Source organism: Nipponia nippon, unplaced genomic scaffold (assembly GCF_047370975.1).
Source record: "Nipponia nippon isolate SJK-2023a ecotype South Korea unplaced genomic scaffold, ASM4737097v1 scaffold_23, whole genome shotgun sequence".
Classification (NCBI taxonomy): domain Eukaryota; kingdom Metazoa; phylum Chordata; class Aves; order Pelecaniformes; family Threskiornithidae; genus Nipponia; species Nipponia nippon.
The window spans coordinates 5,297,224-5,325,147 of record NW_028262340.1 but is presented as its reverse complement, the minus strand read 5'-3'; the positions used below and the strand labels follow the sequence as shown (position 1 = coordinate 5,325,147).

At 65.4% G+C, this 27,924-nt stretch overlaps 1 protein-coding gene across 3 annotated transcripts; it reads right to left on the bottom strand.

Moving 5' to 3' along the window:
• Positions 1-85: 85 nt before the first annotated feature.
• DLGAP3 (DLG associated protein 3) lies at positions 86-27,523 on the bottom strand. Of its 3 annotated transcripts, none has more exons than XM_087761026.1 (12): positions 27,380-27,523; positions 11,370-11,453; positions 7,638-8,712; positions 6,403-6,608; positions 5,846-5,960; positions 5,492-5,726; positions 4,646-4,986; positions 4,449-4,534; positions 3,352-3,776; positions 2,943-3,034; positions 2,633-2,776; positions 86-2,125 (listed from the first exon to the last, which is right to left on the bottom strand). In XM_087761026.1, exons 3-12 carry the CDS (start codon positions 8,652-8,654, stop codon positions 1,907-1,909), a joined length of 2,880 nt encoding a protein of 959 aa, XP_087617152.1. In that variant the 5' UTR covers positions 8,655-8,712; positions 11,370-11,453; positions 27,380-27,523; the 3' UTR covers positions 86-1,906. The 3 variants fall into 3 exon arrangements, with proteins under 3 accessions (XP_087617152.1, XP_087617154.1, XP_087617153.1); XM_087761028.1 differs by having other exon boundaries at positions 5,846-5,912; XM_087761027.1 differs by lacking the exon at positions 27,380-27,523 and adding an exon at positions 22,213-22,486.
• Between the last annotated feature and the right edge of the window lie 401 nt (positions 27,524-27,924).

Genomic DNA, 27,924 nt, shown 5'->3' with positions numbered 1-27,924 from the left:
AAGGCGAGCCCAACGCCAGCCGTGTCCCCACGGGGAGGTGGCTGCTGGCCCGGAGTAACCAAAGTCGTCTTTATTAATTGCGGCGGTTCGTTACAATAAAAAGGGAGCCACGTGTCACGGTCACTGCACGGCGCTGGCCGGGGCGGGGGCCGAGGGGCCCTTCCCAGGCGCGTCCCTAAATCTGGGGTGCGGGGGGGGAGCGGGGTGGGAGAGGGCTTTGGGTGGCTGAGCAGGCGCTGCCGTCCCGGAGGTGTTTAGCACCAACAGACCCCCGGGGTGAGGGACCCCCGGCGAGGGACCCCGGCAAGGGACCCCCTGCTCGGCCCCGGCCCCCCCTGCTACATGGGGGGCACGAGCTGGGTCTCCCCAGCTGCCTCTGACCCCGCTGCCCTGCCCAAGGGCCCTGGGCAACGTTTGGCCCTGGATTTCGGGAGCTACCGCAGCACCCACTGGCCCTGCCTGGGGGGGGGCTGGTGATGCTGCTGGCGTGGCAGGGTGGGGGACAGGGATGGGGTCCTCCCCCCTTCTGCCACCAAAAGGGACACTGGGGGGGACAAGATGCTTGGAGAGGGACCAGGGATGGGAACAGGGACAGGGTAGATGCAGCCTCCTGCCCCGCCACACTGCTCTGCCCTGGAGGGGACCTTTGGGGACCCCCACCCTGCTCCCGGGTCTGTGCGCAGCGATGGGGAAACTGGGAGCAGCAGCATCCCGGGGTGTCCCTTGGCCCCGCGGGACACCAGGTGCACGACAGCCCCGTCCTGGGATGTCCCATCCCCACAGGGCCTTGGGAGCTTGGGGAGAAGGGGTGACCCCCCGGGGTGATCTCTAGCAGCCCTGCACTCAAGGGACAGCTGCCAGCCATGTCCATGCTCCCATCCCACCTACCGGCACCGAGCCCGGCCCGGGGCAGAGCCGCTGTGGTCCCTGGCACTGTGGGTGCAAAGGGGCTGTGGGCAGGTCTCCCCACCACTACCACCTCGCTCGCACACTAGCGAAGCGGTTCCCACCGGTGGTGAGGCACAGGGGGGACCGTATCCCCCGTCCCCAGCTAGTGCCATGCTGCAGAGGTGCTCCCAGACTCCAGGATGGCAGGAGGGAAGGACGGACGGATGGAGGGACAGACTGATGGGGAAGGAGGGCTGAGTGGGATGGGGAGAAGCGCATTGAGATGCTCCGTGCAAGGGAAGAGCGGGGCGGCTCACCGTGACTGGGGGTTTGTGCTGCTCTGGTCCGTCCCACCAGCCAGAACACAGCGCTGGTCACGTGTAGTTTCTGGTTTATTCCTCAGGTTATATTTATATATGTATATAGGGGAAGGAGCCCTGGGTCCCCCATGGCACCTGAGCCAGAGGCAGGCGGGGGCAGCGCGGTGGAGCCCCTTGTCCCCGCCGTGTCCCAAAGCCTTGTGCCGGCAGGGCCGGGGAGCGGGGCTGGGGGGGCTCCGGCCGGGCAGGGGCTGGGGTCCCATGCCTGCCACGCGCTGGGGGATTGCACTGAGTACAGAGAGGCGGGGGGCCTGCCTGCAGCCCCCTCCCCTCCAGCCTGGCGGGGCCGGGGGCTGAGGGTCACCTCTCTTTCGGTTGGGATGCAGGCTGCGGGGGGTGCAGAAGGGCTGGGGAGGTGGGAAGGGGACAGAGAGCTGGGACACGGCCCCAGGGAGGGCAGAGGGAGGGGGAGCCCCGGACCCCAGGAGAGGCTGGCAGGGGCATGCGGGCAGGGGGGCAACGGGACGGGGCAGAACCGGGCTTGCGTTCACCCGCCATCAGATCCACGAAAGGTCTAAGATAGAAAAGAGAGAAGCTGTGAGTGGGGCCAAGAGCTGCCCCAGGGTGTCCCTGCGGCCCCCCATCACAGTGAGCTACGGCCGCGCCGTCCAGTCCGGGTAGAAAAGCGGAGGCTGCGGTCACAGCCGGGTCTGCGCCTCGGGGATGTAGATCTCGATGCTGTCTGCGCTCTCGGTGGCCGAGCTCTGGCGGAAGGAGGCAGCTCGCTTGGCTGCCAGGAGCCGCTTGCGGGCCTCCTGCCGCTGCCGGTCCACCGAGTCCAGGGAGCGCTCCTTCACCGGGTGCACTTTGGAGCGCGGCGGCTTCTTTGGTATCGGGGGAGGCACCTTCTTCTCCTCCTGCACAGACAACGGGGGCTTCAGGGCAAGCACGGGGCCAGGACCTCCAGGGAATGGGCATCCTGGTGGGCTCGGCACAGCCAGTGGGCGTGCGGGACACGTGCACTTCTGTGCATGGCGCTGACGCAGGTGGCAAAGCCAAAGCCATGGCGAGACAGCCCCACACCCCTCCTGCACCGCACTGAGTTGCGAGGCAGGGCTGAGCATCCCTTTGTCTGTCTGTGTGGGCATGAAGGTGCCCACAGCGTGCTGCCCCTGCCTGTGCCGAGACCCTGCCCGGCCCTTTGCAGGCAGCGCTGTCCAGAAACACCCAGCAAGCCGCCTGTGAGACTGCGCCGGGGGAACAGCCCCTTCTTTAGCCTCATTTTTCCCAGATCTTTGTTTTTCAAGTGTTTGCTAAAAGCAGTCACCGCCGACAGCCCAGCAGCGGCAGTTTGGGCACAGAAGTGCTTGGGGAGGAGGGACAGAGAGGTGACAGGGGACAAGTGCCAGCAGCCCAGCCCTTACCTTGGGCTCCACGATCTTCCACCCATTGGCCTTGAGCTGCTGGAGCTCTGCGAACTTCATGCTGACGTCCTCAATGGAGAGCTGCAGGAGGTCCCAGAAGCCGGCCAGGTCTTGGAAGGTGGGCACAGGGAATGCGTTGGGATCCTGCGGGGACAGAGGGACAGAGTGTCAGCCAAGTCCACCTGTGGGACATTGGCTCTGCTGGCCACATGGCCATCCCACCCCCACAAAGTCCCTTTTCCACCGGTTAAGGGTATGAGACTCCCTGCCCGCCATGGCTGACCCCATGGCACTGCTGCCCGGCACTCACCATGTTCTGCTGGCAGAGGCGGTAAAACTGCTGCACCTTCTGGGACATGAGGAGCTGGGCGCTGCCCACGGCGCTCCGGATCTTCTCCAGGACTGGTGGGGGGAAAGCAGACGGTCAGTGCTCCCGCGGGGCACGGAGCCTCTCCCCTGCACGGCGGGGATCTGCACCCCCTCGGGAGCAGCAGGACAGCTCAGATCCCCCAACCTGCATGAGGTCTCCTCCCTCCTCTGGACCCCGCTAGTCCCAGAGGGTTTCCCAGTGTTTCTTGCCCCCACCCAACCCCTTTAGCCTTGGCAGGGGAGATGCTCCAAGGTGGTCCCAAGGTGGAAGCACTACAGGACTGTGGCTGTGCCCCCCAGACCCATGGGACCCCCAGTCCCTCTTGACCCCACAAATCCCCCCGACTCACTCTCCTCTGGCAGGTCGTAGTCCTCAGCCTCCCTCTCCATCTGCTGGCACCAGCCCTCCATCTTCTCCACCTCTGCCTGCAGCAGTTTGATGAACCATTCCCCATCGCGGTGGCAGGGGGAGGCACGGCCAGAGTCGGGGAGGCTGCGGGAGCCCCGCTCCATCCAAGCATCCCGCCGGGGCACCTCCACCGTGTCATACTGCAGCTGGTAGTCCTCCCGGTATGCCCACTGCCCCTGCGTGTGCACCGTCTTGTACACCGCGTACTGCCGGCCAGACTCAGGCTCCGAGGAGTGCCGCTGGAAGGGGCGCCCAAACTGCAGGGCTTTGTCCTCGGTGGCCACGGCCAGGCCGGCAAAGCCCTCCAGCTCCAGGTCTGCCTGCACGCCCGCTGTCACGCTGTTGGAGCGCTTGAAGCGCGCTCGCCTGGAGAGAGCGAGAGCGCATGGGGACCCTCACAGCCAGCGAGGACAGCCCTGCTGCCCCATCCCCTCGCTGGGCGCCATCACGGGCAGGGCGAGGGGTGCCCGCAGGCAGGATGGGGCTGGGGACACCAGTCTGGACCCCCAAGCATTCAGGGCCACAGGGACAGCCCTGAGCAGCCGCAACCCACCGGTCCCTCATCTCCTCTGCTCTTAGCCCGTTTCCATGGCTACCAGCGATGGACCGAGGATGGAGAGGAGCATGCACTGGGGCTGCGTGGGCACGTTGCTGGAGCTCCCTTCCTGTGGGCTGTGCAGGTCCCAGCACACGGCACTCCCACCCCAGCCAAAACATCATGTGTTGTTGCAGAAAAGCCCAAAGGTTTTATCTGCACCTGGGCTGGGTTCAAACCCCAGGGCTGAGCCCCAGTGAAGGAGACCCGAGTACAGGGTGGGAGCAGGGAAGCCCCTTCCACGGGCAGTCCCTTTGCAGCAGCAAGGTGTGAGAGCAAAGGGAAGGCCAGATCCTGCCCCAGGTGTGGGCAGCTGGCCCAGGACAGGGAGGGTCTCAGCTGGAGGAGAGAGGGAAAAGATGCTGCAGAGCAGCTCAGGGAGCCCCAGGCAGACCCAGTCCCCCAGTGCAGCGAGCGTGGCAGGTCTCAGCCCAGCCCAGTACCTTTTGTCCTCCTCCACCTGCACCCCGATGGAGTGGAACTCCCTCTGGCTCCGGCTCTCCGTGTCCGAGTCAGAGATGGCCTCGACCTGCCGAGGGGCAGAAGGAGAGCGCTGGAGGATGGCCCCAAGATGCAGCGCAGAGGCTCAGCATCACCCACACCGCTCAGACAGCGGACTACAGGGAGGAGCGAAGCCCACCTGGACGCCGATGGAGGGTCGCCACTTCCGTTGCCGAGCCAAACTCCTCAGCTCCTCCCGGCCAGGGATGGCCTTGATGATGAGTGTGGAGGGCTTGGGAGCAGAGCGGGGCTGGACCGGAGGCAGGTTGAGGGCCACGGCCGTCACCTTGGAGCTCTCCAGGCTCTCGGCTGAGTTGCAACGGGCCGCGGCGTCTTTGGACCAGGCGGGGCTGCGGGCGACCTCGCCGGGCAGGTAGCTCTCATGGGTGGACTCAGTGCTGCTCTGCGCCGTGACGGAGATGAGGGGTTTGGCTTTGGTTCCTGGAGGGATGGGAGGTGGAGCTTTTCTGTAACTGAAGGCTGTTGTGGGAGAGGCGCAGGATGAAAAGGCGCGTGAAAACACAGACACTTGCTCATTTCCCGCCGCAAATGGGGGCCCCAGGGGAACAGTGCCCGCCCCCTCCCACAGCACGGGACTCGTGATCCCCGAGGGTTTGCACCTCATCCGGCTGAGATCCGGACTGGAGCTCAGAGGGGCTGTTTGGCTGGTTTATCCCCTGAAAAGGATCAGAAACCACCCCAGACGCAGGGTGGCCAAGTTGCTGCAGCACCCAGCAAGGGGCAGAGATGGAGAAAGAAACGGAGGGAAGGAGGGAATGGCAGATGGGCGCTGGGGGCACAGAGCAGCCCCCTGACCGGGATGCTCATGCCCTGAGCAGGTTGCTCACGCCCTGTGCCGGGGGCTGCACGGGGCCAGGGGCAGGAGGGGGGGCAGCAGCAGCCCTTGGCAGGTGCCCGGGCGAGAAGATGGGGAGACGCGGGGGTCCCTTGCGTGGCCGAGCCCCCACCACCCCCTGGGACTCACAAGTGCTGGGCTTCAGGATGCTGCTGGTGATGGGCGGTCCGGCGGGGGCCGACATGGAGAAGAGCGAGAGGCAGTCGTCGTCCTGGGAGCAGCCCGCCTGGATGGCCCGCAGGTAGCTGTGGCTCCGCATGCGGAAGCAGCCGGGCAGGTCCAGCGCCTCCACGGCCTGCGACTCCACCTCGCCAAAAACCGACTCGCAGACGGCCTCGAACTGGTGGTTGAGCTCATCGTTGATCTGGGGAGAGTGGTGAGTGAGGCTGGGGGCAGCCAGCTGGGACCGAGCGGGGCACGAGATGCTCAGAGGAGCATCCGCCGCCCCCCCTGCCCCAACCTGCCCATGACATGGGACCCTACCTGGCCGGTGGTGAAGGAACGCCCGTAGCCCTGTCCCCGTGGGAGCATTCGCGGTGGCGTGCAGCAGCTGGGACAGTTACAGATATATGAATCAGAATAGTGCCTACTTGCAAACCTAATGAGAGACAGTGGGAATAGAAGGGATCGCACCAAAAGCAACACATTCAAGCAGAGCATTTGGAAACGCAGCTGCAGCGATGGTTCCGCTGGCCGCCACCACTGTCCCTGCTCCTAACTGCGCCGAAAGGCTGTCCTGGGGGTACGGACCTGTCCCCCAGCGGTGCGGGGCCACCAGAGGGGTACACAGCAGGGCTGGGGACGAGGAGCCAGCCTGTCACCCACCAGGACTGTGTCACATCCCAGTCATCTCCTTTTGAACGTGCCTCTCCTCCCCAGCCTTTGCTCACGGCTGCAGCAGCAGGTCCCACCTGAAGCCCAGTGCAGCCATGTCCCCCCCGGTGCCCGCCAAGGGCAGCTACTGCTCCCGGGGAGCCCCAGCCCGCAGCCCCGCTGCCGCCCCCGGTGCTGAGACAGGGCCGGGAGGCGACAGCCCTTACTTGGTCCTGGCCTGGTCGGCGCTGGAGGACCGGCGGTAGCTGTCTCGCCGCGTGGCCGCCCTGGGCGATACTTTGGCGCTGGCATCTGAGTCGGCGCTGTCCTCATCACCCATGGCCTTGATGTAGCTGCCGCTGCGCATCCGCCGGCAGGGGATCTCCCCGTCTTTGCCCACCGCTGGGTACCCTCTCCACTCGTCCTGTGGCACCTGGGGCAGGAGGCAAGCGTAGGAGGACGCAGAGGCCGGGTCGGGACGCAGAGCCAAGCCCTGCGCCTGCCACACGGCACATGCCAGCCCGAGCCTGGCGTGCATGCATGGCCCAAATCCAGCATGTGTGCACAGCCCAAGGCTGGTGCACATGCTGGCATGGGTACCCTGCCCTCCCCACGGCACCCCAGAGCTGCAGGGACAGACCCTGGGGGCTCTGACCCCTGGGAAAGCCCCTAAATCCAGGAGAGCTGATCCCTCCTAACAGCCACAGCTCCCCATGCCCCATGCGGGGCTGTTCCCAAAACGCAGGGCAGCACAGCCGCTCCCACCTCACAGCCCCCCCGGCAGGCACGGCTGGGCCAAATCCCACCCATGCCAGCGCAGCCACCCGGCTGACGTAGCGGCCGCCGGTCCCGCCACACGCTGCTGACGCCAACACCACGGGGTCCTTACCAGGCTGCAGCAGGGGGACGGTGTCCCCTGGGCCCCACAGGGAGGGCGGTGGGGACAGCACCCTGCCGTGATGCCCCCACTGCTGGCGGAGAGGGGCCCCGGCCGCCCCCCGCCCCTAGCCAGCGCAGCATTGCCACTCCCTGTCTCCTTCCCCCAGGAAAGGGAGAGAAGAGTTAATTAGTTTTTAATTGGAAGGGGGGTGACCTAGAAGGGAGCCCGGTGACGAGGCAGGCGGTGGCACCCAGCCAGGCACAAGCGGGATAAAAGCCGCGAAGAGGGAGCAGGCGTGGGGCCACCGGCAGCCCCAAACTGCCAGAGCCGGTCTGACCCCAAATCCAGCAGGCACAGGGCAGGAGGCGGCAGATGGGGCTTTGCGCTGCTGGTGAGGGGACAGCAGGGACAAGCGTGGGACCCCGGGGCACAGGGGGCAGGCGCTGGGGACATGGAGCAGAGCTGGAGCATCCCCACAGCACCCTCGGCTGCTGGGATGGAGGGTCCCAGCCCCGGCTTGCCCCACGGCATCGCTGGCTGCGGTCCGTGGGTGGCAGCCCCTCACCCTGCCTGGCCCCTCACCTGCAGGTACTGGTATGCTCGGTCTTTGGCCTTTGCTTCCTGAAGCATCAAGGACTTCTCGGTGCCGCCGGCGCTGGGGTAGGCTTCGCGGGCCTGGCTGACGGTCATGGTGTGCCAGGCGCTCCTCTTGAGCGTCTGGCCGTCCAGAGACATGGACATGCCGGCACAGGCCAGGCATTTTCCTTCCCCGCCGCCCTTTAGACTCTTCAAGGTCAAGTCTCTGAAGGCACTTTCGGGAGCGTCCACACAGTACTGGGTGCCCTGGTCGGTGGCGTGCCGGCCGGACACCATGTAGCTGCTGTCGCTGTCCAGGTTATCGTCGGAGCTCCACCAGCCCATCATCTTGGACCGGTGCCGGGAGTCCACCTTGCGGTCCTTGCTCTTGCTGCGCTTGCCGTGGCGGGACTGGTGGTGGTGATGGTGGTGGTGGTGGTGGTGGTGGTAGCCGTCCCCGCGGCCGTCCATCTTGGCACCGTTGTAGTCCCGCTTGGTCGGCGCCTCCAGGGAGTGGGACTTGGCGAAGAGCTTCTGGACAGAGTGGACGAGGTGACGGATGCGGCTGGGGCTCTCGCTGCGGGGCTCGGCGCCGCCGGCCCGTGGGTACTGCAGCGTGTGGAAGCCGTCGTGGTGCAGCGGCAGCTGCTTCTCGAACTGGTCCAGCAGCGTGGGGGGCAGGCGGTTGATCTTGCTGGCAGGGTGGGCGGTCGCCATGCATTCGTCACAGGAGTCGTAGGGCTGCTGCGCGTGGTGCATCCTTGGGAAGGTGCTGCTGGCGCTGGTGGAGGGCGGCTCGCTCAGGGGCCCGCCCGGGCACTCGCTGGCCGCGCCAGGGCTCCGCACCGGGCAGTAAGGATGCTCCAGAGAACACGGCTCGCTGGGACTGAGGAGGTACAGTGGCCGGCCCTCGGGGCCGTGCTGGACGTAGTTGGCAGGATGCTCGCAGTCCTCTGGGATGCAGCGGCAGCGGTGGCCGGAGGAGGGTTGTACCTGGCTACGCTCCCCATGGTAGCCCTTCATGGTGTCAGCACCCACCCCATAGCCTCGGCATCTTGCAGGGTTGTCCCTGCGGGCTCATCTGCAGGGACAGGGACAGGCACAGTGTCATGTTCCCCTCTACACCCCACCACCACTGAAAAGCTGGGGCTGTCCCGCGGGAACCGACTGAGAGGGCTGGGAAGCTCCCAGGGCAGGATCCAGCCCCAGCTGAGCCCCTGTGAAGCCAGGGCTGGAGTGCCAGAAACCCAGCTATCCATGGGGCGAGGGGGGCACGGTGCCGGGGCCGGGCACCCGGGGTCACCCTGGCTCAGCTGCTTGGAGGGGGCAGCACCAAGTGGGGAGCGAGAAGGAGAAGGCACCGCAGGCAGCAATGCAGGCAGCGCGGGGTCTGCAGACGGCAAGGGAGGACATGCTGCCATCATCAGAAACTTGTTTTCTTCTCAGACACCAAATATTATGAAGTGTTTCTCCATTAGGAAAACGGTTCTGGCTGAGTTTTTCAGCCGTTGCGATTCACAGAGCCGTTAATGAGCTGCCGCGGGGCGCGGGGGGGCCGTGCTCTGATGTCTCCATCCAGCCCATCCTACCCACACAGCCCCAGCCACGATGCCCGACTGCGGGTGGAGACCCACGACCGGCCGCCCCGCCGGCCCCCACGGCCCTGCCAGCCCCCACGGATGGAGGGCCAAGGAGTGGAGATGGCTATGCTGCATGTGGGGCATCCCCAGCACAGAACCAGGAGGATGGATGGCATCAAGCCAGGCTGAGCCCCACGACGTCCGCTGGGACGTCGGAGCTGCATGCACCCATGGAGATTTGTCTTCCTTACAGTCCCTCAAAGGCTCTGCCTTTGGTATGACTGTAAATGAGGAAATTACTTATTCTCCAGTGTAGCTCAGCTAATTAACAGGCATCGTTAATGCTCTTGTTATCATATTTGGGCAGAGTGCTGTGAGCAGCCCGTCTCTGAGACTGGCTGCAGGGAAAGGTGACCATGGGACAGTCCCTGCGGCACATGGGGTCCATCAGACACGAGGAGATTGGAAACAAGGGACAGCAGGGGACCGGGGATGCGTGGGGAGGGAGGGCCCACGCGCCCCGAGGAGCCTCAGGAGGGGAGAGGGGCTGGAGGCCCCCCAGGAGTGTGGGGGCGGGCAGCGATGCGCGCGTTGGCGGCGAGCGGCAGACGGGGCCGCGGCAGCGCCCGGGGAACGCGTCTGCCCTAATAAGCCTCCGCCGCCGCCTTCCTTCCCGGCTTCAAGGCTGGATGGCTCGGTCCTGCGCCTCACCCCCCTGCCCTCACAATCTCACTCCTGCTCTAACGAGGCTCCCTAATTGCTGCATCTTAACCAAAGGATGGTGCAGCCTGTTACAAAAAGAAATGCCTCTCCCCTCCTGGGAGAGCTGCTACGAGGAGCGGGCACAGCAGTGTGGGAGAGGGCCGCCTCCCCTGCCCCGGGATTGAACGAGCAATCAGCAGCAGGATGGACAGACAGTCAGACGGGCTCCCAGCCCAGGCTCTGCCTCCGCGGGCTGAGCTATCATCTCCTGCTCGGGGAGGGAAGCTCTCAGCTGATCCAAATATTGCCACTGCAGCGGGAAGAAGGAGTCAAAATAGCTGAGCAGCCCGTCACCACGAGCCCAGCGGGCTTTTGTGCTCGGCAGGCACAGGAATTAAACAAAGCTGGGCCCCGCCGCCGCGCTGGCGAGGCAGCACCGCAGCTCTCCCACAGCCGCAGGCAGCGGCGGAGCAGCGGGATGGGGCAGAGGATGGGGACACGCCGTGGTGGAGGATGGGGACGTGCCATGGTGAAGGATGCCATGTCCCAGCCAGTACCAGTTCACCAAAGCCACGCAGGCGCCTGTGCCCTGGCCAGGGACCAGCCGGTCCCCCTGGGGACAGGGAAGGGGTCGGGAGCAATCCTGTGCGTCTCAACACAGGCAGCATGGCCCAGGGTCCCCGTCCCCATGTCCTGGCGGGGATGGCCACATATAGAGGGCAGGAGAAGCCACCGAGCCCGCTCCTCTCCCCGGCCCAGGGTGGGCAGCGCAGGCAGGAGGCTGCCACACGGGGCAGGGGGAGCCGGCCGAAGTGCGGCTCATGGGCAGACGGCCGTGGCGGAGAGCCGGAGCTGCGTCCCGCTGAAGGCTGCTCACGCTGCGCAGCCCTCGGGAAGGAGGGGATTTGTGCCACCAAACTGCAGACTCAAAAAGGAGGGGAAAAACCCAGCCTGGCTGAATTTTGTGCCATTTAACACCAGGGTAATTACCACCAGTGGAACCTACCGCCCACACAATTATGTGCTAGGATAAACTGGAAGAGTATAATTACCATTACAAATAACTCACTTCTTGCCTTTATTGCATCCAAAGCCTGGAGAAACTCCCACCGGCGATTCCCCCACCACCACCTTCCCTCTGACGTCTGCTCCCACCGCGTCTCCCCGCCGCAAGGGTGAGCGCAGGGAGGAGAGGGGCCCATAGCCCCTGGCACTGCGGGCCACACCGAAATTCAGCGCCCCCCACTTAATTTCCCATAGGGGCACTTGGCAGAGGCAGTTCTGCTTCCCAGCGAAATGCCCTGGCACAGGGCAAAGCTGGGTTTTCCAAGATTTCTAGGTCAAACCCCAAGAGCCAGGGTTGCCCAGGGGGTCCCGGCCCCCTGCCCTTCCCAAGCAGCCCCCGCCACGGGCAGCGTGTGCCGGGGTCCCAGCGAAGCCCGTCGGTGGCACTTACCGCCCGGCGTTCAGGGGGATGCTGTCCTCATGGCCCGGCCAGTGGCGGCTCCTCCGCGCTGGGTCTCCCAGGGGGAAGCAGGCTCTGGGGGAGCGACACAAGGGGGATGAAGCCCGGAGAGGAAGAGCAAGGGTGTTCCTCCCCAAAAACAGCCTGATCCCACTCCCCATGTATTTTTTTAGCAGCTCAGCCTTCCCTCCTCCCCCGAGGCCACCCCGTAGGCAGCGCTGCCTGCACCGGCAGCGACGGGGATGGCTCCGCACAGCCACGGACACGTGTTTCGCCCAGCTTAGCCCCAAAACCATCCCCAGCGCCATCCTCTTATGCAATTCTCTGCCAGCGGGTGCCAGAGCTGGCCCAGCGGCCGCCTCGCCATTGACTTTGATTTGCTCCAGATCCAGCCATATGCTCCACAAAGCCTCCTCCCGCCACCCCGGCTTTCCAGCGTGAGCAAAGGGATTTTTTCCAGCTGCTGGCCCGGCAGAGGCGCGAGCTCGGCCCATTCTGCTTTGCAAATTAGCGCGAGGTTTTGCCAGCGCAGGTCCTGCTGGGGATCTTTATGGCTGGGGATGAAAGCAGGAGAGAACAAACACGCAGTGTGAGTGCCCAGCGCCACGCGCAAGCTGGAGCCTGGAAAAAAAAAAAAATAAAGTGGTCTTCCCACTCAGGAGCTGAGCAAATTTGATCTACGGTCATCAGAAGAAAATAAATATGGAATATCGCCAGGTCGTTTCCACCATGCTTTTAATCTATTTACTTTCTCCCAACTCATTGTAAGCGAGGAGGATTGTAGATAGCAAACATTTTATTTCATTGCTAATTGCTCTGTTTATTAGGCTGTATTAGTAAAATTTACTCAGCCTGGAAAAAAAAAGGGGGGCTTAGTAAGACATCACCTGATTTAGTACATAAATCTGCATCGAGTCATTATTTTCTTGAAAGTTGAAGTAGCTGAAAGCAGCTCACCGACAGTTTGTTAGTGGTGTCAGGCAGGGAAGAGTGTCATTAGGAGAGGTTCACCACCCCGGTAGGTAAGGGCTGGCCAGGGGATGGGGACGGGGAGTGAGCAGGTACAAAGATCACAGCAAACGTGCTCAACGCAATCAGGAAATCAAATCTGTTCAGGAAAGGAAACCAAGCGGGCAGCAGGCGGGCACTGCCCGGGGAGGGTTGTGAGGGGCAGGAACCAACTGGCCGCCACTGTAAATAAGGGATGAGGTGAGATTTTTAAAAAGTCATGAAGGACAAATACCAGCTGAAGAATTGCAAATGTGAGTGGAGCAAGAAGTGTTTACCGAGGCCACCGAGAAGGGCCAGCAGCATCGTGCTGCTCAGCACGGCCGGCCGGCGCCCTGATGGAGCTGGGCTGGGGGGCCCTGGCACCCCAATGCCGCGGGGCATCTCCCCCGGCTCAGCCCTGCCCCAGCACATCCCCCCTCGCCGAGCGCAGGCGCTTCCCGATCACCAAACCCACGGTGCCCCAGGGCTCGAGCCCAGCGCTGCCGCCCCACTCAGCGTGCAGGGAGGCTGAGGACAGGCCGTTCGACGGGAGGGGCAGGTTATTAAGCACATGATTAATTTTGGCACCGGCACCGGCTGCCTGACAGCTCCTTCTCCAGGGCTGGGGAGAGCAAGCGCGAGAGGTGCTGCCTCTGCTGATGCAGCGGTTGGTGGGATGAAAAATCCTGCAATGCAGCACTGCTTCTTAATGAGCCATTTGTCTTTGAGTCTTCTTGACTCATTACCATGCGGGGAGAGGGATGGGAGTTGCCCCAAGTCCCCATCTGAGCAATTACTCCTGGAGCAGAGCGAGGAAATACGGCCATGACGCGCCCCAGCTGCCAGGGATCCCGGCACGGCCGCCAGCACCGGGACTCCCCGCCGCAACGCAGGTGCCTCCCAGCAGAGTGGGACCCCCAGCCCTGCACAGCACATGCAGCCTGGACAGCCTGGTTCGTGGAGCTGATTCCCCCGGGGCAAGAGCCACGCTCCTGTGCTGGGGCATGCAAGGGAGCCAGAGCACCCTGGGGCTGCCAGGGCAAAGCCAGTGGAGAAGGGAGCCTGGCGCTCCATCCCTGCAAAGCCCAAACCTGGATCTTGGCAGAAGAGCCACTTCTTCAAAAGCCCTGTACAAGCGGGGAGCGGCCAGGGCCAGGGGCCAGAGCCCACAAAGAAGCTGGCTGAGAAGGAAAGAGGTGGCCCAGGGAAGGGGCTGCGCCAGCGTTCCCAGGCGGGCATGGGCAGAGGCAGGGCTGGCAGGGGTGAGCTGTCCCAAGCCACAGGCACCTCCAGCCCGCTCAGCCCCGCAGCAATGCTCATCCTGCCCACGGGAGCTGGGACATGGCACATGGGGAGCCAGTTGCCAGAGGTGGGACCCCATAGACAGAGCAGCAGGAGCGCAGCCAACTGAGTCGGGAGACCACCCTGGAGGGACCCCCAGGCCAGGCAGGACCCCGGGGGACCCCAGCCCACGCCAGCTGGCACAGGGCTCATGGGCGCTGCACCGCACGGATGAGCACCCATCACCAGTTATGCCCATGGACAGCTTCCCTCCCATGGACGCACTCAACATCTGCCCGTGCTGCCTAGGGCCAGCAGCAGCTGGCACACTCCCCCGGTGCCCCTCCAGCGCTTGGTGGAAAGGGGGGACGTGCAGGTGACCCTGGGGAGCCCAGCGGGACGGAGAGCCAACGCGAGACCAACGCGCCCCATGTTCACCTGCAGCAAAGGGAAGCGACAAGCAGGGGCAGTGGGCTCTGGGCATCCCCCAGGAGTTAGACCTGCCCCACTGGAGGAACCTTTCCAAGCCATCTGGGGGCCATGGGTGCTGGATGAACGCCCTTTCCCCACCCACCCCCCCGGGCTGTGCCATTTCACCTTCCCCACCCGCACGCAGCCCGCTCCATTGGCAGGATGGGCCGTGCTGCCTGGGCTTAAAAAGCCACTTATCTCCCCGGCCACAGAGTGTAATGACTTAAGCCGGGGATCACTCCAAAGCTGCTTTGGTGAGCTCGAGGTGGCACAGCGTTAGCGCCGAGCACAGCAGTGGTGACGATCTCTGGCCGTCCCCTGCTTGTCCCCACCGAGTCCCTGGGCGGGCTGGCCCTTCCATCCCCAGCTCCGCTCCCGCCGAGCACTCAGCTGTACCAGGGCTCTCACCTGCCACTGGCATTTCTCCACGCCCTGCTTTCCCTGGCATGTGGCACCCTCTGCTCCGACCTCAAATAACACCCATCCCAACCAGTTCCTTTTGCAACACCATCCCGTCCCATGGCTCTTCCTGCAGCAGGGCCACAGGGGCCACGGTTTCCAGCAAGCAGGACTTGGAAATGGCGAGGAAGCAGAGCCTCTACACCAGGAGGGATGCTCCGGACCACCATGCCCCATTCCCAGGCTGCATCCCACCCCTAGGGCCCCTTGGAGCCAGGGCTGGGATGGGCACAGCGAGCGCAGGGCACTGCACAGCCCAGCTCACCAGCGGAGTACCCAAACTGCCGCGTTAATGGATGGGCTTAATTTGCAAAGCTGATGAAAACCTAAATATTTAAATACATAATTCTGCACAATGCTCTTAGTGTAGGCCCAGCGTGGGGGCAGAGCGAGGGGGGGTATGCAGCTGGTGAGCCGGGGCCACGGTGGGGATGGGGGACTCTCTGTCGGGACCACGTCAGTCACCCAGGCACCGGCATCCCCATCACACACAGTGCTGGGACAGCACATGCTCTTGCCCCTGCAGCGGGCAGCACAGGCAGGGTCGGTGCCATGGGGTGCTCTGCCGCAGGGTGCTCTGCCATGGGCACTGGGGTCCCGCTCTGCCACCAGCCTCCAAAGTGTCCCACAGGGAGACATGGGGAAAGGGGAGTGTGGTCCGAGCTGGGGAGCTGCAAAGGGCGGCGGGACGGGCCCCCACAGAGATTACACCACCAATATTCCTGCTACAAGAGCTTAGAGATAAAAGAGATTTACAGGATTTACCAGCAATACAAATTGAATATTTAATTTTAGCTGCAGGGGAGGCAGGGGCTCGGCCCCAGTTGCACGTGGAGGTGTGCAAGCGGCAGGCCCAGGGGCCACCCTGCCTCCCAGGGAAGTGTTTCCAGCTCTCAGAGGAAGACCAATGCCAGGGCTGTCAGCGGGGGCCGGTGGGACCAGGCACCCTCTGCTCAACCTGCTCCTAATCCCACCAGCCGCTCACCGGCTGCCAACTGTGCCGCACAGCCTCTGCTGCCACATGGGAGCTCCCACGGGATCGTCCCCGGATGAACCACATGCATGGCCCCAGCGCCAGGGATGCTCCGGGGGGGCTCAGGAGGGGCCCTGGCCCCCACACACTGCCCACGGGCCAGCCCAGAGCCAGCACTTGGCTGCTGCCTGCTTCACCGCGCTCACCCCTGCCCCGATGAGGATGTCCACAACAAGGCTGTCCCTGGACAAGGCTGTTTGCCAGCCAGGGCACAGACCGTGCCAGGGAACAGGGCTAGGGGTAGTGGGAAGGGATGACGGAGCTGAGCACCCTCCAAGATAGGGTGCAGAAACCCCAAAGGGGACCCAGCCACCCCCCGCAAGGCCAGAGCAGGGGCAAGGACCAGGCAGCAAGAGCCCCCCGCCAGCCATGGGGACGGGGCTGCTGGCTGGCCCTGAGTCCCAGCACAGGGGTCTCCATGGTGCCACTGAGCCAGGTGCCCATCCTGCCTCGCCGCACCACGGCCACGCGTGCAGCGCTGGGGCGGGCTGGAGGAGGATGGCGGAAGATGAATGAGGGAGTCGGGAGGCTAATGGCATTGTCTGGAAAGTAGGTCGTGTGCTGAGCAAAAAGGTATTTATATCAAAGCTCGTTCCCCCGCAGAAGCTCCTGAGCTGGGCGCAGGCAGCACCACGAGCCCATGGCCGCAGCCCCGGCACCCCACACCCCCACAGGACCCCCTGCCCCCAGCTCTGCCATCCTGGGTACCCGCACCCCACCAGCCCCAGGGCTGCCCCAGCTGCACCGCTCGTGGGGTGGCAATGCCAGAGGTGAATTTAGCCCGATAGAGCAGGAGCCACGGCAGCTCTTCGCCTTTTGCTGACCTGGCTGCAGGCGCCGGGCGACAAATGGCACCGGGTTATTTTTACTTTAATATAACCTTTGCCAAGGTGTAATATCCCCATGGATGCTCCCCAGATGGACACAGTCAGCCGCGCCAGAATGGTCACAGCAGGTCCTGCCCAGCCCAGCCCCAGGCCGGCTGCGGCACTGCGGCCCTTCTGTCCATGCCCAGCCCTGGCGCCAGCCCCGGCGCCAGCCCCTGCCACGCTCCTCACAGCCTGCGTCACCCCTGTCCTGAGCTTCAGCCAGGCCTCAGCCTTGTTGCAAACCTCAGCCACCTCCTTTCCTGCTGGGGGAGACTCGTGCTCCGGGTCGCCTCCCTCACACCTCCGACCTTCCCAGAAAAAGCCAAGAAATCGTCCCAGTGAGCCGAGACAGAGCTGATGTCTGCCAAGAGGTTTTGCCCCCGCCAGCCATGCTGCCCCAATGGCTGTGGGCACAACCCAGCCAGCAGCTGCATGGCCGCCCGGCCCCGCTCTCCTGTCCCCATCCCTGTCCCCGTCTCCATCCCATGCCCGGGCAGCCCTGGATCTGTCACGGGAGCAGGTTCATTTCCAGTAATAGCTGTGTCGGCTGAATTTACAGCCTCACTCTGAGTTATTAATAATAATGGCCTCACTCTTAAGTAGGGCTTTTCATCTGCCTCAGAGCCCTTTCCAGAGGACGTCTGCAGCATTATCACCATTTTATTCTTGTTTCAGTGGGCAGGAGAGGGAGATGGAGAAGGGACGGCCATGCCTGCTGCCGGGCAGCTGAGCTGGGGTGTGCAGCGCACAGTCCCACGGGGAGCCCGGCCACGAAAACCCCTAAGGAGGCTGGAACACCCTGGCCTGGCGGGAGGCAGCCACCATGCTTGGGCTTGTGCCAGCCACGCTGCGGTGATTTACACCAGCAGCGAGCCCGGGCCCCACTGCACGGATAAATCCACTTCAGGCAGCAATAAACCAGTGTCACCGCATCGGTAATCCGCAGCGCTCCCACCGCGGTGAAAAATCGAGGGGCAAGGTGCTACTGCCGCCGCTCGCACGCTTGTGCCAATAAATCCCGGTCCTGTGTCAGCAAGGGCGCGGGGAGGTCTCCAGGGTGGAAAACCCTGGTGGAGCCATGGCTATCGGCGTGGGTGGGCACCCGGGGGAGATGCCAGCAATGCAGACCCTGGCACAGGGCACATGGGTGGCTCTGGCACATGGGACCTGCAGTGGCCACGTGGGACCAGGGACATCCCCGAACCGCCCCCCGCGCGTCCCCCCGCGATGCCCACCCACCCTGGGCAGTGCCGACGTCTCCCTGCTGTGCGCCGCAGCGGGGCTCTATCGGCAGATTTATTTCCCTGTAAAAGCGCTTTGATCTGAAGTTATTTTTTGTTTACTAGCAACAAGGTATTGTAAATACATCTTTGCCGATAATTATAGAGTCTGGGCGCACACCTTAATCTCCATAAAATATCAGATGCTACAATTTGCCTGATTTAATGAGATTGGAGGCTGATAAGCCGCTGAGGTAAGCTGTAAACTTGGGGGGGAGGAGGGAAATGATTGCAAATGTGCTAAAACGCCTTCGTTCTCCTCCTCCTGCCGCTACCACGTGCCCAGCCCGGGAGCGTGTGCCCAGCCCCGCAGCCCCCTGCCCTGCTCCCGGGGTGGGCCCGGGCTGCGCCGCAGCGGCTTCACGCAGGGATGGGCATTTAGGGCAAATGAAGCTTTTTATACGATTTACCTCATTAAAACTCCAAGAGCTGAGAGCAGCACTGAGGCCTCACCGAGCCGCCCACAGGGCTGTGGCCGGGGGCTCTGCCTTTACACGCTCTGCACCCCGTGGGCCCTGCGCCGGGGAGGGCAGACAGGATGGCAGCGCGGTCCCGGTGCCAGGCTGGGGCGCAGGCGGGTACACGTGCACACGTGGACGCTCCCGTGCTGGCAGCGTGCACGGCCACGTGCCGGCGGAGGTGCGAGGACAGGGTCCCGAGGGGCTGTGGGGGCACAGCTGCGCTGCCTGGGTTGGTGTGCACGCTGGCACCCCGCGCTGTGCAGGAATGCATGCGTGTGCATGTGTGTCCCTGCGTGTGCATGCATCTGCAGCCCTGTCCGGCACCACCGGCCATGCCAAGGACAAGCTGGGGCTGGGGGGATCTGTGCTGGAGCGGGCAGGGAGGGGGCCTGGCCCACGGGGAGCTGTGCACCCAATGCCACCCGCCGGCGTGTGCACAGCCGTGCCCTCGCCGTGTCCCTCCCCAGACACGGGGGTCTCTGCAGTCCCAGGTGTCCGGGGTGGGGGTTCCCCTTCTGCAGCGATGGGGGGGCCCTGCCTGGAAAGCGTGAGGCTCCTCCCGGTAACGAGCACCACCGTTTCCACAGCAACCTTAAAGGCCTACAGCTGCCGCCTCACTAACGAACCTGCGCTGGTAGCATTCCCAGAGGACACCGAGCCCCATCCCCCTGCCCATCACCCCGGCCTCAGACCATGGCACCCTCTCCCCCCACTTGCCAGCCCCCAATCCATCCCCCTTGGCTGGCACCTGGGTTCACCCGCAGCCCCGCTCCCTGCACAGAGACCCCCAAAAGACACAGACCCCTCGCACCAAGCAGGACAGGCACCCCTGAACCACTCCTGCTCCCGCCCGGACGGGTGTGAGGAGCGGCGGTGACCTACAAATGTCAGGCTGACAGGTTAATTAATTTTGCTCTTCCTCAGACCGTTATCAGATGGGATAAGATGTCACCTGAGACTGTTAATTGGGCTAATTATTCCAGTTTCAGATTTTAAATAATTAGTTACTGTTCTCTGCAGCCTTACTTCCACAATTTTCTAAAAAGGTCAGGTGGTTCCCAGCTCTCAAAACCCGCGAGACGGAGCAGAGAGGCTGCGGCGGGGGCCCAAGCACACCGAGCCCCCCGCGCCGGCTGAGGCACCGGGGACAGCACAGTCCCCACCAGTGCCACAGTGGGAACCCACCTCGTGCTCGCACTGGAGCTGGCAGGAGAGGGATGTCCTCTGCCTCGACAGCAACGGAAGGAAGCCAGGAGAGAGAAGGGGATGAAAGAGGAGGGTGAAGGATGGGGGGCCAGGAGGAGCCCTCCCCAGCCCTCTCCTCCCTCCCTACACCGAAACGGTGATGCCTGCTTTAGGCCAAGCTCCCCCCGCCAGACTGAGCCACAGTAAACCCCCCTAGCAGTGCCCGGGTCCCCCTGGGTACCTAATTCCTCCTTGTTTGAGGTTAGATTCCCCAAGGGGAAAATCTCAGCCCAGCGTTTGCAACGAATGCAACGTCCCCGCGGGGTTTCCCAGCTGTTTGGCACGGAGACACACACCATTTGTACTGAACGCCAGGCTGGAGCACAGGCACACGGGCAGCACCCGCCCTGCAAAGGGTCACGGTGGCCAAAGCGATACCTGGTGTCCATGGGCTCCCCGCAGGGAGCACCCGCCACCCCGTCTGAGGCATTGGCACTTGCAGGGCAGAGGGACAGGCAGAGCCAGCTCAGCCCCCAGCCTCATCCTCTGAAAGAATGCCATGCTTTTTCACAGCCTCATCCCCCGCTATTAATAGCCTTCACTAGCCTCCTCAGGAGCCATTTGCATATTTGATTGCAATTCCGAGGCGGGGCAGGGCCCTTCAATCAGCCGCTCCCGCAGCCTCATTTGCATGGTTTGACATTTTGTTCTGGGAGCACTGATACCGGCACCGTGGTCGGGGACACGGCTCCGGGGAGCCAAGGTGGGCGCAGGGTCCCCAGCCCGCAGTCCTGCCCCGGGCACGCCGCGTCGGCCACCCTGCGCCCGTCTGGGTGCACCGAGCAGAGCTGGCAGCACCTCTCGGGCCTGTCCCACACCCAGCAGGGCGTGATGGAGCCTTGGTGGCCCATGTCCCCAGGTGCCCTGCTTTACCCTCCTCTCCAGCCCGACTCGCGGCGCCCGGTCCCGGTCCGACCTGCGCGGCGGGGCAGCCAGCAGCGCCCGGCGGCGGGCAGCCGTGCCCGGCCCGGCAGGCAGGGCGTGGGGCGGCGGGCACGGCCCTGGGTTGCCTGCCCGGCCCGCCAGCCCTGTCTGGAGCTGCCGCACATCAAAGGCCAGGGGCAGGCCGGGGGGTCCGCAGGGGAGCGGGGGGACCCCGAGCCCCAGCGCACCCATCGGCGGCCCCGGGGGGGACCGAGGGGTCGGGACTCGCCGCCGCTTCTCCCCTCCGGTCACGCAGCGTGGGGCGATCAGCACCGCGGACAGCGCCCGCCCGCCGCTACGGCCACAGCCATAGCCACTATGGCCACCACCGCCACGGCCACCACGGCCACCACTGCCACAGCCACCGTGGCCACCACCGCCGCCCCGCGGCCCCGCCACCAGCCCCTCTCGCAGCCCCAGGCCAGGGACGCGCCAGGCGGCGGCAGGAGGAGCCGGGCGGCTCCAGGGCCCCGGGCAGACACGGCCGGGAGCTGTGTCCCGGGATGCCCTTGCTTCCCCCCGGCTCTTGGCATCACTTGGCAGGGAAAAACAAGCCAGGGTGAGGCGTGGGATCGAGCCTGAGGATGATGGGGATTGGGAGAGGGCTCTGTTACTTCCCTCCCTCCTGCCTCAGTTTCCCCTCCAAGAAAACACACCGGAGAACACAGGGTCATCTCATGGAGAGGCAAGGTGGTGGGGGAAAACCATGGAGAGGTACGGAGGAACCTGACTGCCACTGTGACTGTGCCAAGGAGCGAACCAAAGACAGGCAGGGCTCGAAGCACAGATGTCGGCACCGGCTGTGCCGCTCCCCGGCAGCGGGGCCGTCTGGCAGGCAGGCAGACCCGGGGCTCCCCGGCTCCATCCATGGGCCAACACACAGAAACCGCAGAGAGGACGCCGTCCCTCGCGCACATGGAGCTGCAGCCCTGCCCCGCGCCCCACGCTGCCAGGACACACTCGGCCTGGCTGCCCCAGCACTCTGCTCCCGGCTCTGCTCTCTGGAACGCAACGGGCAGGCAAATGAACACCCACCCCATGGGGGGCTCGGGCAAGGCCAGCATGTCCCCCCAGCTCTGAGCATGCAGCAAAGCCTCCCCCGCACACAACCCACTCCCTCCTCACCCCCGCAACCGGCCATGGACCCCAGTGCTGCACGGCTCGGGGACAGCAAGCGCAGCATGGCCCCGTGCAGAGCTGGGCCTGGAGCAATGGGGTCTCACCTCCCTCATCCTGAGCAAACGCCCGCACTGAGCCCACCGCGTCCCCAGGGCTGAGCGCACCATGTCCCCAAGGGTGAGCTCAGCTCAGGCACAGCCCGGGCTGCCACCAGCGGTGTGCACAGCCCCAGTGCATACAGCCCCCTGCCCCAACATGCGCAGCCCCCAGCCCCAGCAGACGCAGCCCCCAGCCCAGCACAGGGCTGCAGGGAAAGGGAGGAGAGACCTCTGGGCTGGGAGCTCCCCATCCCGGCTGGGAGAGCTTCAAGGCTGTGCCGAGGCTTGTCTGGGCAAGGGCTGGCCTGGAGCCATACGCTGCACACCGAGACGAGGAGGTGGCTGCCAGGGAAGAGGACTCGGCCAGGAAAGGGTTAGGAGCGGCTCCACGGGGCTGCGGGCTGCCTGGGGGGCTCCCGCTCTGCCCGGGCTGGGGGGACTCGGCTCCCCCCACCCAGTGCACCCGCTGCACCAGCACCGCTGGGCAGAACGCGGGGCTCTCCCGGGAGAGGGGCTCTGTGAGGCATGGACCCCCCTGCATGGAACCAGGCCCGCTCCCCTCCCGCCCAGCAGCCCCTTCTCCTTCCCCCGCCGCCCCACTCACCCTGCCGCCACCGCTAAGCCATGAAGTTGCCCATCTGGGCTCGGCAGAAGCCGGAGGACGGAAGCGGCACGGCGGCTGGATTCGCTCTCTTCCTGCGAAATCCCTGCGGGCTGCCCATGCCGCGGCCAGGCCGCGCAGCGAGCGGCCACCGACCCAGCCAGAGATCGTCCCCGAGGTCACAGCCACCCACGGCAGGACGGTGGTGGCCACGCTCCCAGCTCCTGGGCCGACACCGGCGCCTTCCAGCTGGCGAGAGGCGGTGGCGGAGCCGGCGCCCCCACGCGTTTGGGACACACCCACGCGCTCTCCCCGGCGCGCTCCGGCCACACCCGCGCACGGCCACGCACCCCCGGGAAGGGGCTGCCCACGCCAGCAGCACCCGCGCACCCACGCAGCACCCCGCACGCGCCACCCCGCTGCATCGCCACGTGCGCGGACGGAGGGACACGCGGCCCCTCACACCCGGACGGACACGCGGCCACTCCACACCGCTGCATCCCTGTGCACCTGGACGGCCCCACGCACCCAGCTGTTCCTGCACCGCTGCAGTGCTGTGCACCCCGCACCCCCGCTGCTCCCACCCGCAGCGTCCCCACGCCCCCCCGCCCACACGCTCCTCTGCACCCCGCAGGCACCCGCGCACAGCCCTCGCCCCCGCCAGCCCCCCACACGCCCACACCCGACACCCGCTGGCACCCGCCGCGGCTCCTCCGGCACAGGGCTATCCCCAACTCCCCCCAACCCAGAGAGGGCCCGGGGGAGCCCGGAACAGACGCATGTCGTGACATGAAACACCGAGACCATCCCTCGGCTCGTCTGCACCAACAGCACCAACCCGGGGTGCATCAACCACCATGGGGTCTTGCCCCGACCCGCCGGATAGGGACACCGCGGCCAAGCTGCACCACAGCAGAAACAGCCACATCCAAGACATGCAGCTTTTCCCCAGTAACAACCAGTTCACCATCCCCAAACTGAGGGGCACGGGGTGCCCAGTCCCACCACAGCCCCTCCAGCCCCTTGGGGAGACAGGAGGTGCCCCGGGCCGAGGCCACAGCGCCAGGGATGGGACACCGGCAGGTCTCCCACTGGGCATCATGCCGGGATTCGGTACCTTCAGCTTTCGCAGTCCTCTCGCTCCGAAGCGGCACCCCCACACGCCCACAGACAGGCTGTTCTGCTGCTCCGCTCTGCCCACCAAAAACTTCAGCTAATTCCCAGCCCGAACGGCTCCCAGCCCCGCCAGGGGAGAAGGCCAGGCAGGCAGCACGGCTCCTACCACCGCCTGCCACCCGAAGCTGCCGGTTTAAGGCCAAACAGACCCCCAGTGAAACGCCGAGCGCTGGCAACCACGCCGCAAACATCTGCTCTTCCAATGGCATCATGATTCACAGGCTATTAATTGGGGCTTGGCAGTGCTGCGAAGTGTTTGCATCCCCTGGCTTCGCTCAGAGCCACAACTTGCTGCCGACGAGGTCCAGGTGCCGGGGAAGGAGCCAAACCCAGCAATGCACCGGCCGCAGTGGAGCCGCGCCAGGACAGGCACGTGGGGCACGGTGCCCAGCTCCCGCACCAGCTGCCCAGCCCCCCGGGAGCAACGCAGAATGAGCCCCAGGAAAACAGCAGCAGTGGTGCTCGGTGCTTGCCAGGAGCAGCCGGCACAGCACCACCGCACCGTGTGGCAGCCCCAGCACCTGCCGGCCCCGGGTTGCAGCAAGGAGGCCGCCTGCTTTGGCTCCCACCCAGCCACATGTGGCAGGGTCTGTGGGTGCTGGTGATGCTCTTGCAAGCGCTGGGCTCCAAACAGCGCTGTGTTTCTGTAGGGTCTCTTGGCTGCCTCCGTGCGCAGCGCTGAGCCGCTTGCTCCCTGGGGCACCGGCATCGCCTGCATCCGCGGCCTCGAGATGAACCGCAGAGCAGCACCCTGCTCGGGCAGCACCAGACAAAGGCTGTGCAAAGCCTCCTCCAACGACAGCCAAGAGAAATCTGAATTCAGAAGCTGATTAGAAACCATGTCATGGCTCCTTCCCGCTCCAGCATTTGGGGAGGAGTGAGCTGAGGGGGGGACACGTGGAAAATCTAATTAGGATTGAGGGCAGGTTGCAGCGGTGCTGACATGGGACCTGCGGGAGCACAGCTGCTCACGGGAAAGGGACACCGGGCACCTGCAGCACCCCCGGCCCCGTGGAAACGGGGAAAGTACAAATTAATTCTCCTTAATCTGATGGGCACTTGCTCTGCTGCCACGTGCTGCCACCGTGGCTGGCAGAGAGCAGCCCGGCCTGCCCGCGGCTCGGCTCGTGTGCCCATGGCGGTCGTGCCTCCTCTGTCCCCCCAGGGCCGACACCGAATGGCCCCAGGGCGCTGGGCAGGGCAGGGGGAGCAGAAGGGGCTCCATCCTCCCTGGCAGAGGGGAGGCGAGCATGGGGTGCTGCGCTCAGAGTCTGGCCCCCTCCTTCATCCTGGGGTGCCCCCCCCTGTGCTGCCGCTCACAGGGGGACCGGGCATCATGGGCCATCAAGACGGCCACGATCCCAAGGCCATGGAGCACTTTGGCAGCGCAGGCTTCACCCCTGGCTCTCCAGGACAGCAGAGCCCCGAGGCCACGTTGAAGGGCACTACGCAGGATTGGCAGCACCAGGCACTGCTCTGCACCTCCCCATCCCTTTGCCTGCCGCTGGCACCCACCATGCCCCGTGCCACCTGCACCGCGGGATGTCCTGCCCCCGTGAGGAAGGCAGGCAGCCACCTCCATCCACTCCATCACCAGGATGTCCCCCAGGACACATCCAACCGTGTGCCCCAGGCCCCCGGCCCTCCCCGTGAGTCCCACGGCTGCCAGCACGTCTCGCCTGCTATTCTTAGCTCTCCGGCGCTGCGCTCTCCCAGCAATGGCACCGTATATTACTATTATTGCTGGCTGCCAACGTCTTGAAGCAGGCAGCCAGGATCGTGGTGGTGCTTCCACACCCCTGGTGACCTGTCATTTGGTCCCTGCCGGGCTCTGGTCTTCAACAGGCTATTTCAGGAAATCCAATTTGATGGGCAGAAGGAGCACAAGCCACACATTCGGCTCCTGAGCCGGATCCAGGCTCCTCATGTCACCACTCAGATCCAGATCTTAGCTTTGCCCGTGATGGCAGTAAGGGCCAAGAGTCACCTTTGGCTCCAGATCCAAATTTCTGGCTGGGTGGGATCCAGGGTTTCAGATCAGCTTGTCAGAGAGACACAAGCGTCTGCAAAACCTGGATCTGGAGCCCCAGCCCCAGCCGCAGCAGCACCACCTGGGCAGGAGACCCCAGAGTGGGGCCGGATCCTGCCCTCGCAGGTGGGCAGACCCGTGGAGACCTACGCACCAGTGCAGCCACCAGCCTCGTGCCTCCTGTGCGGGCGCTGTGTCCCACATGTCCCAGCACAGCTCTGCCCTGAGCTCACGATGGGGAGGCTGAAGGAAGGGCCCCCCCAGGTACCCCCAACCTGGGCTCCCCACCGCCCTCTGCTCCCTCCCTGCGCCCTGCCCAGGCTGCTGCTGGTGCTGCTCCTCCAGCCTGCGCTGCCTTCTCCAGCCCACATGCCACAAGTCCTGGCACTCAGGAGGAAGATTTGGGCACCGAGGGCTCAGCACCAACTCACCCAGGCTGGATGGGGACGTCATGGTTGTGTCACCCCGCTCCCCGCAGCAGGGATGCCCAGAGCCCATCCTGGTGCCTGGGCTCAGTGGGGTAAAAACACCCAAGGCAGCTCCAAACACGGCTCAGGCCTCCGCTGCCCTGCGCCACTGCTCTTGCCACCCCCGCAGCCAGGAGGGAACCCTCCAACTCAGATGCTCCATGGTCACTTTGATGGCTAATTTTTCTCTCCCGGCCCTGCCGGCGCTTCAATAAATGCTTTGAAAGGGCTGACGTGCCTCCTTCCAGCCTCCCAAGTGCGGCTGTGCCTGTCTCCGGGTGGCTGTCCCCCTGCTCCATCCCCCAGCAGACAGGGTCCTCGAGGGCTGGGAACCACGGACGCGTGCGGGAGGACAGTGGAAGCATGGAGGAGAGGAACCAAGATAGACGGGAAATGACATCCATTTCCTAAAGGAGAATCTGCACTGCTGGCCAGATCCTGCCCTGATTTACACCAAGGGAGGCTGCCTGCTCCCAGCCCCGACTCCCATGGGGGCAGCTGGCACCCAACAGCCCGGCTCTGTCCCCTCCTGCCCGCTCGGGGCTTGGTGCCTGGCCTGGGGAACAGGCAGAGACCCTCTGTGGGCAGCGCGGCCCTGCGCCCCTGAGGGAAGCGACGTGCAGGGCTGGATGTCACGGGATGGAGAGAGACAAGCGGTCCCAGCGCCAACTTGCTCTGCAGGTTTGGCACGGGCTGGAGGGACTGGACTGGCTCCTCCAACACAACCCAACCATCCGGGAGAAGGAAGGTGACGAGAGGAGAGAGACACCCAGACCCAGGCCCCGGAAAGCTCTGCTTGCCTGCCAGGCTGGGCTGTACCACGGAGCCTGGATGCACGGTGAGAGTCACCGTTCGGCTTGTGCTCTGTGCCAGCTCCCAGCACCCGCTGGCAGCCCCGGACCCACACCGGCCCGGCCGGGACATGGCTCCCGCACCCAGCACCAACCCTCCCTGCCTCGCAGGCTGGCGAGAGGGGAGACCACCGGGCTGGGGAGGGGTCCTGGGCCTGCCCAGCCCTGGCCCGAGCCCTCTGCAGCAGGAGAGCACCAGGATGGCTGGTGTCGCCTGCCGGGGGGAGGCTGGAGAGGCTGAGAGCCCCCTCCCCAACGCCTCCCGCGCCGGGAGATGGGGGATGCCCGCGCCCCTTCTCCCGCAGCCCCCGGGGTATCCCGACCCGGATCAGCGCTGGCTGAGCTGAGCGCCGCGCTGCCGGTGCGATGCCCCCAGCCATCTTGCCACCTCCCCCCGGCTCGCCCCCAGCACCCGCTCGCCGGCGATGGATGGGTCCCCGGGCGACACGTCCCGTCCCGTCCCGCCCCGTCCCGTCCCCCCGGGCCCTGTCCCGCACTGCCCCGGCGCTCCGTCGGGGAGAGCCCTCCCCCCCCCATCCCGGGCCCCGCGGATCCCCCGGGACCGGGCCCCCCCGCCCGCCCGGCGATGTCCCACGGCGGCACCGGCCCCCCCCGCGTCCGCAGCCCGCGGCCCCCGCCGCTCTTACCCGCCTCCCGCCGCCTACATCCTCCGGCCGCTGCCGGGCGGCTCCCCGACGGCCCGGCCCGGCTGCTCCCGGCCCGGTCGGTACCGGAGCGGCTCGGTTGGGCTCGGCTGGTCCCGGCTCGGCTGGTCCCGGCGCGGCCCGGGCCGGCGCCCCGCGCGTGGGAGCGCGGCGGGCGGCAGCATGCGAGTGGCGGCGGCCCCGCAGTGCAGCGCGGATGGGCGCGGAGCGGCGCGGAGCGGTGCGGATCGGTGCGGAGCGGAGCGGAGCGGGGCCGCCGCCGCGGTGCAGCCAAGACACGGCGGTGGATTTTCCCCGGGAGTCAGAGCGGGCGGCGGCGCAAAATGGCTCCGGTGCGGCTCTGCCGCCGCCTCCCGGCGCCCCGGGACCCCCGGCGGGGACGGGAAGGGGAGCGGGGGGAGCCGCGGGGCCCACGCGTGGGGCCGGGGAGGTGCCGCCGGCGGGGCACGCAGCGTGGGCTCTGCCCCGCGGTGCCGGGCTGGCACCGGGACAGGTGGTACCCACCCGTGGGCATCCCCCCGGGGCGG